The sequence below is a fragment of the Agelaius tricolor genome, unplaced genomic scaffold, assembly GCF_023055355.1.
Source record: "Agelaius tricolor isolate 1412-34295 unplaced genomic scaffold, bAgeTri1.0.p SCAF_15, whole genome shotgun sequence".
Classification (NCBI taxonomy): Eukaryota; Metazoa; Chordata; class Aves; order Passeriformes; family Icteridae; genus Agelaius; species Agelaius tricolor.
The window spans coordinates 8,085,037-8,092,476 of record NW_027269275.1 but is presented as its reverse complement, the minus strand read 5'-3'; the positions used below and the strand labels follow the sequence as shown (position 1 = coordinate 8,092,476).

Here is a 7,440-nt window from a genome sequence, read left to right as displayed (position 1 = left end):
GTGCTACGTGTTTTCTGAGAAAGGCAAATACAATCCTAGGAAACAATTGCAGAGTAGACAACAATTAGATCATTAATATACTGATGAATAAGTCTGGCTTGGAATGAATGGGGAGATAATTTAAAGGCTTTACTTCCCCTGGTTTCTAACTGATGCTGATTCAAAACTCTTCATGTTGCTCTGTATCTGTTGAAACTGTTCTTCATAGCAGAACTGTTAAGGTGTTTTGTTATAGCACATCCATAGCAGAGTGTGGTGATTATGTTCATGTGGATATGTTCATAGTGTAGGGAGATGCCCTTCTAGTTTACAGTATTTGCTAACCATGTCTGTTTAGTCCTCAGTGTCAGTCCTTGTAACTTAGAAAGTGTCTTTGAAATACCAGTTTTGCAGTTTCAGCTGCAGTCACCCAAATGTTGTAGTCTGGTGCTTTTTCACCCTCTTCCACTTGTAAGGGCTACACAGTTAGGACTCTTCCACAGCTCTTAATTACTTTTATTGAAAGTTTACAAAGGATATAATTTTACTGCCTGTAAAGTTTAAGATCAATTGTATTACCATGCATTTTGACTAATGCACAATTAGAGCTGTTCAGTAACTATCACTTGTCAGCAATGAAAGCATCTGTTAGGTTATGCAGTAAATGCTGGTGATGGTGGAACAAACTTGTATCATTAGTGATGCTCCATGTGACACCTGGTGGGACAAACCTACTCCAAACTCAGAATCAGTTGTGTGAGCTGCTCCTGTGGCACAGGCACAATGGCAGAGACTGGGCAGTAGCAAGGCTGTAAAATTGGAACAGACTTTGAGTCATGCCAGTCATGATGCATAACCTGGGAAATATCTCAACACTTGAAGTGATACTTTCTTGACCACTAGTGACCTGATGGATGGAAAGATTCAATGAGTGGGGAAGGGGAAAACAACACTACTTTTTTTTTTTTTTAAATCTAGCCAGAAGTAGTAAAGGTCCAAGTCTAAATATTTCAAAAATTACTGGAAGTTTACCTAAAGCTCTGTCATGGATCTCATAGACTACTTAGGCTTACTCTGTGTTTACAGCAAAGCACAGGGTAATACCCTCAGCCCTGTAAGGAGTGGAGTTTTGACCTCAGTAGATTCCTGCCCATGCAGGAAGTCACTGCTGAGGGAGGGAACTCCTAGTGAAACTCTTCCAGTGTGTAAGTTACCAATTCTTGTATCTCCTATTAAAAAGCTCAAAACCCTTTTAACTTCTGTTCCTGGACTTTGTTCTACTAAATATTCCACTTTCTTCTATTTCAATCACCTTTTCCCTCACATCAGGGCTCCCTTACCTGCTACAGTTGCTCAGCTTCTCTGGTAACATCACTGTTGTGCTGCCTCCTGTCCCATGCTTTTCCAGTATTTTTATCTTTGGTCATGCCTTGTTTGACTTGCCACTAAGTGGAGGCAGGAAAAGCATCCTAGACTTAACAACTGAGATTCTTGATGTCTTGAAGTGGATTTGGGAGTAAGATATAACAGATCTAAGATTAATGCTTTATGAAATTCCAGCAATATTTACAGTTATTAAAAGTGACAGAGCCTGAAATCTAATTATTAGCCATGAAAGTTATTTTTTGTTTTCAGCACTTCAACAGTAGTCCACCATTACCAGAAAATACACTGTTGGTGTAATTTCCCAAAGAGCTTTGAAAAATTACCTTTCTTTTAATTGCTGTGATTTTCCCAGCTACATGGATGACTATATTTCTACATATTCATAAATATCTACACTTGTGCCTACTTACCAGTATTCCATAAATATTTGCAGGTATTGCAATACTTGCTTTTTGGTGTTCCCACCAAATACAATATGTACTATTTCAGCCTTCCTACTTCTCACATCAAAATGTCAGGATGAATTTTGGCTTTTCGTGGACACAGGAGTTTTATGAAGGCCTTCCTAAAGCTCGTGTGACACAGTGGGTAGAGAACAGGGTTGATGGCCGAGTTCACCCACAGGAGCCAGAATGAGATCTCATAGAGGGAGTGGTGCACACAGTGCCCATGGCAGGCTGCCCTGATGATCATCAGGAGTGTGTATGGAGCCCAGCACACGCCAAACACGCAGACAATCACTGCTAAGGACTTTGCTACTCTTTTGTCCCGGGAAAGTCTGAATCTGTTTGCCATGACGTTAGCAACGTCCGCTTTGCTGCTGGGCTGGCAAAGGCTTTCTGTTGCTTGGCAGAAGCCACTCCTGGGAGGCCTGGTCTGTACATCCACCTGGAGGGGTGGAAGCTCAAGACTGGCACTCAGATTGCATGGCTGATTGCCCAGCTCAGCCGAGGCCTGAGGCCTTGGAGCCTTCCCTGGGGGAAGGAGGCTGCTTGCTCTCTGCTCATGTTTGTCTCTGTTAGCTAGCTTTACAAAAAAGACCGTGTGTTCCCTTTTTTCCCCCTGGAAATTCATTTCACAGTCCTCTTGACCGAGTGAGAGGTTTTCATTTCGGAGCAATGTGCGTTTCCTGATGTTAAGGTAAATACTTAAGTTAAAGTACATAACAGTGATGAAAGGTGTAAAGAATTCAACAGTAGAGGCAATCATTAGGAAATACCAGTTGTAGAAGAATTCTGCATGACATTCTCCTTCAGGAAGGATGCTCTTTTGGGCAATGTGCTCCCAGCTGAGGATGGCTGGCCCATAGAGGAGAAAAGCAGCAATCCATACAGATAGCATCTTCAGCACTGCATTTCTGGTCATCCCTTGCTGAGCCCTGTAGCTGACCTGAGGGACAAGAGTCACACACATTACACATCTCCCATGTGGCTGCTTTGGAGCATGGCCCTCTCTGTCACTTGTGAGGGTTGCTGAGAGACTGGGTTTGGGACGAGGGTTTTAGACCAAGCTTACTGGTATCACAGAAGAGTTACTTCTGAAATATGACTTCCAAGAAACCTTACCAAGGTGATGGAATAAGTTCTGAGAAATGCATCAGATCTTAAAAGCTTGAAAACTAAGTCTCCTTTAAAGCAAATAACCACTGCTCTTCCCAGAACTGGCTGTCACCAGTTTCATATTTAATTGCATGAGCTGTGCTACCTGTTTACAGAATGGCTAAAAACATTTATTGGACCCTTTATTGGAATTTTTAAATCATTTGAAATACGTAAAAGGGTTTGAATTCACAGAATATCAGGCAAGTTCTTTTACTTCTACTTTGTAGAGAGACTCTTTCCTAATGTGAAAATCACACAATTTACTGTACAACACCTTCTTCTGTTTGATATACCTAATTTCATTCTTTCATCAAGTACTTTAAGAATTCCTGTTTGCAGTTAAGGTGTATAGATGGAGTGTTGTGATCTGCAAAGTGCTTTACAGAAGAACAACTGATCTCAGTTATTTAGAAAATAGAGAAGCTAAGGTGCACAAATAATGTGTCACTAATACTGAGCCAGTAAGCCATATCAGCAATGGAATTAATCAGAATTAATCAGTCAAGATCATCTCTATTTCTGATTCCCTGGAATGTTTTTCCTGAGGACACATACTCGTGTAGTAGCTTGGAATTCACCCTTCACATCTCCACAGTGCAGTCACACAGCCTTTGGAATATGAAATTCTTAAATTCTGTACAGGGTTCACGTTTACTGCCCCCATCTGTGGGCCTTGATCTCCACAGCCAGTGCTGTTCTGGTAGAGGAGCCACGGAGCTGAGGAAACCTGAGTGTGTCTGAACTTGGTCTGATTTTGCAGTCCTTAACAAAGCCATGAATAATTTAGGAGCAGTCTTGGAGGAAGTTACTATTTTCATTGAGATTCAGAATAATTTGGAACTTCAGATAGTACTGCTTATGTGTTCTCTTACTGCCCTAACCCAACAGTCATTTTCTGTACTCTTGCTTGGGGAGGGATTTTTATATGAGGGATTAATTAGAAGTATTTTCAAGTGGATGATTATTTTCATTTATTATGACCAGTTTTCATTTCTGTTTCTGAAACCGTCTAGTTTATATATTTATACTATGTGCATAGTCATGAGAGATTGGTTTTTGAAAGAAAAATTCATGGCTAATTCAGAACCTAGAAAATAAAGGAATTCTGAGTGTTGACTGTTAAAGAATTAATCTGTTCATTTCTCCCTCTTCAAAAAGAAGTTGGTAAAACTGCTGAATTGATTCTGCAGCCTCTCTTTGTACTTTTGGTGATTTAAATGAGCAACAAACTTAAATGAACACTTGAAGAAACTGGGGGTGGAACTAACCAAGAAGTGTGTGTAGAAGTGTGAAACCTATTAACAGGTAAAATGTGTTATTTTGACACCATCCAAAATACTTTGAGGCATTATGGTCTAGGTGTAAATTAGGTGCAAAGTCTAATCTTCCTTTTTTAATAGGTGGCATGCTGCAGACAGGACTTGAGCTATTCCTGTGGCCATTATACAGAAATGGCATTTGCATCCTGTGCGAGATGTTAATTTCTTATCTGCCACTTTTGACCCATCACAGCCGTACACATCCAATTCCCCTGAGAGTTCGACACCCACTGCGAGCAGGTGGGCATCAACAGGGCATGGCCGTGTCCTGAGGGGGCAGCTCTGCTTCAGCTGGGTCATACCTTACACCTTATTCAAGATGCAGCTGGGGAGGAAATAAGCACACCTTGTTCTCTCTGCAGACACAGCCTGTGCCTGTTTGTAAAGCAGAGCACCTCTTCCACTGTGAAAGTGAGAAGGAAATGCATTTTCTGGCAAAGCCGATTACTCCCAGAACTGTTTCCAGGACTGAGAGAAGCTCGCCCGTGTCTCATGCGCTGTTCGAGAGAGGCTCAAGGGCGCTGGGAGCCAGGTGCCCTAAGCAATCCCCGTGCCTGGAAGGGCAGCCCTGGAGCCCCTGCCTGCCCGCTGCACCCCCTGCCCAGCCCTTACCGCTCTGGTGACACAGATGAACCTGTCGAAGCTGATCAGGACGATGTTGAAGACGGAGGCGGTGCACACCAGGTAGTCCACCACCAGCCACAGCTTACACAAGCCCCTGCCGAGCCTCCACTCGCCCGTCAGCACGTAGGGGATGTAGAGGGGGATGCAGAAGCCGCCTGCGGACAGAGCTCGGCGGTGACACGGGCGGAGCCACCCCCCCGCCCCGCGGCGCCCCGGCACTCACCCACCAGCAGGTCGGCCACGGCCAGGTTCAGGAAGAAGAAGTTTCCCTGCGTGCGGAGGCTCCGGTCCACCACGAAGGCCAGAATGACCAGGGCATTGCCCAGCACCGTGGCCAGCACCAGCAGCCCCATGAGCGCGGCCAGCAGCGCGGCGGTGCCGGCGGGGAATGGCCCGCCCGCCGCACAGGCGCTGCCGGACAGGTTCAGCCACGGCCCGTCCCGGCCCATGGTACCGGCGGAGAGCCCGCGGCACTGCCCGGACCCGAGCTCGGCTGCGGCACCGCCCCGCCCCGCTCAGCCCCGCCGGGCGGAGCCAGGGGCCGGGCGGCGCAGCCCTGCCCTGCCCAGCCCAGCCCAATCCGCCCGCTGCTGGGGTCGGAGTCGGTTCGGCAAAACTTCCTGGAGTGCGGTGGCGGCGCTGAGGAGCGGGGAGTGCGCCGGAAACCCCAGCCCGCGGCTGGAGCCCGGAGGTCTGGGGCTGGGCAGGAGCGCCCCGTGCCCGCTGCCCGCCCCTCCTCAGCCCGGGGTTCTGGGGCTGGGCAGGAGCGCCCCGTGCCCGCCCTCCCCAGCCCGGCCGTGACGCTCCCAGCGCCTCTCCCAGTCCGTCCCAGTCCGTTCGCAGCCGCTGCCGAGGCAGGCTGGGTTGCCTGCCCGGTTCCCCACACCGCACCCCAGCTGGTGCCCGTGCCCTCGGCGCTCCCCGGTGGTCTCTGCTCTGCCATTCCGGGCGGGCTGTGCGCTCTCGCCCTCAGGGCACCCCTCCTCTGCCTCAGCCTTTCCCTCCGGGACAGCGCCAACAAGGGCTCAGTGCCCGGCCTGGCTACTCCTTCCCTCAGCATTGCAGGAATGAGGTATTTCTGAGACTTTTCTTTTCAAAACGGGCAGTGGCCTTGGAGAGTGTTGAAGTGCACTGTCGTGGTGATGTCAAGGAGCCGGTGTTCCGGAAGGGAGCTCTGTTCAAAAACCAAACCCAGGAGCAGCCAGGAAAGGGCCTGGGCCTCCCTCAGCCTCCAGCACGATGGCTGAGGTGGCCCGGGGAGCAGGGACATAGGGACCCCTGAAAGAGCTGCTCAGGCTGCTGAGCTTTGTTGAGTTTGAAGGGTAATTCAGAAGAGGGAATGCAGCTTTATCTCTGCTCACCTGTTTTGGCCCGCTGGATCTTCATCTGCCTTAAAACACATGGCCATTGAGGGATGGGCTTTGCCTCCCTTTCCATGAGAGTTCCGTGGAGGCTGAGAGCACTTTGGGGTTTGCTGCCTTCGGTAGGGCCCCTTTATCACTAAATGGCAACAGAACTTGCTCAAAACCAATGCATAATATTCCCTTAATTCAGCCATTCAGCCAATGTTTCACAGGTGGCAAACTCCTCTTTTATAAAAGATTTGCATAAATCGGCAGTTTGAAATAAGTTTAGAAGCAATCACAGCAGCTTTCTAAAGAGAGCTATTCCAATGGGCATCAGGTGAGACAACAAGAGCAGCTGAATTACTTCCCTCTTATTTGTCTGGGGTGAAGCATGTGTTCTCAGGGTAACAGTGGACTGGCCTTTTCCTCAGGGGGAAAGATAAAGCCTTTGTCAATGCTAGAAGTACAAATTCCAGGCCAGTTAATCTCTGTAAATCAGGAGCTCCTCTGAGGATAGTTTGCAATTTAAACTGCTTATGATACAGCCAGTGCAGAGACAGAAATGGCATCTGTGTGTCCAATATGTGTGAGGAAAATACTCCTTTTACATGTCCCCATATCATTTTCTCCCTAAAGCAAATAAGTAAAGCCATGCAAAACAAAAGTGAAAGGAACAATGGAGCTTGTGATTAACTCCTAGTTTGGGGACTCATTTTCTCTACTCTTTGAGCCCTATTGGCAGTTTTCCATTCACTTCAGTTTGGACAAGATCAAGCTTGTGATATTAACTGCTCTCTGATCGTGTTGTGGTATATAAAAGATAAAGAGTCAGCCAAGAGACTCAAAAGAAAAAAATAAATATCTCAAGCACCAGGAAAACATGGAAGAATTTATTCTTTCATGAATAATTGCTATATTCTTTAACTCCTCTAACGTAAAGTAATTTTACAGCAGGTCAGTGAGTTTGCAGCATGTAAACTTGTGTTCTTTATGTGAAGGAGCTTTTGTAGTGTTTTCCTCCTGGCAGATTTTGAGATTCTCAGTAAGTCCCATAATTGCCTTTACTGCCTTTAAAAGCTCCTTTGTTATTGCTGCTTTGGCAGGGGATGATGTCTTAACAAAACTCTGTTCTAAAAACATGAGCTATCAGTCCATAACTCTGCATTCTGGAGACTTATTGTTGAA

The 7,440-nt window shown here is 46.7% G+C and overlaps 1 protein-coding gene across 2 annotated transcripts; it reads right to left on the bottom strand.

Moving 5' to 3' along the window:
* Nucleotides 1-469: 469 nt before the first annotated feature.
* Nucleotides 470-5,474, bottom strand: LOC139596242 (histamine H3 receptor-like). 2 transcript variants are annotated; one of them, XM_071440324.1, is made up of 4 exons: nucleotides 5,133-5,474; nucleotides 4,898-5,064; nucleotides 2,585-2,754; nucleotides 470-2,494 (listed from the first exon to the last, which is right to left on the bottom strand). In XM_071440324.1, exons 1-4 carry the CDS (start codon nucleotides 5,356-5,358, stop codon nucleotides 1,867-1,869), a joined length of 1,191 nt encoding a protein of 396 aa, XP_071296425.1. In that variant the 5' UTR covers nucleotides 5,359-5,474; the 3' UTR covers nucleotides 470-1,866. The 2 variants fall into 2 exon arrangements, with proteins under 2 accessions (XP_071296425.1, XP_071296424.1); XM_071440323.1 differs by having other exon boundaries at nucleotides 470-2,754; nucleotides 5,133-5,468.
* Between the last annotated feature and the right edge of the window lie 1,966 nt (nucleotides 5,475-7,440).

Coding starts and splice junctions, on each gene's coding strand:
- LOC139596242 (XM_071440323.1), bottom strand. CDS start 5,358: ATGGGCCGGGACGGGCCGTGGCTGAACCTGTCCGGCAGCGCCTGTGCG. Junction 5,065..5,132: donor CGTGGCCGACCTGCTGGTGG/GTGAGTGCCGGG, acceptor CTCTGTCCGCAG/GCGGCTTCTGCATCCCCCTC. Junction 2,755..4,897: donor TCATCTGTGTCACCAGAGCG/GTAAGGGCTGGG, acceptor CTTGTCCCTCAG/GTCAGCTACAGGGCTCAGCA.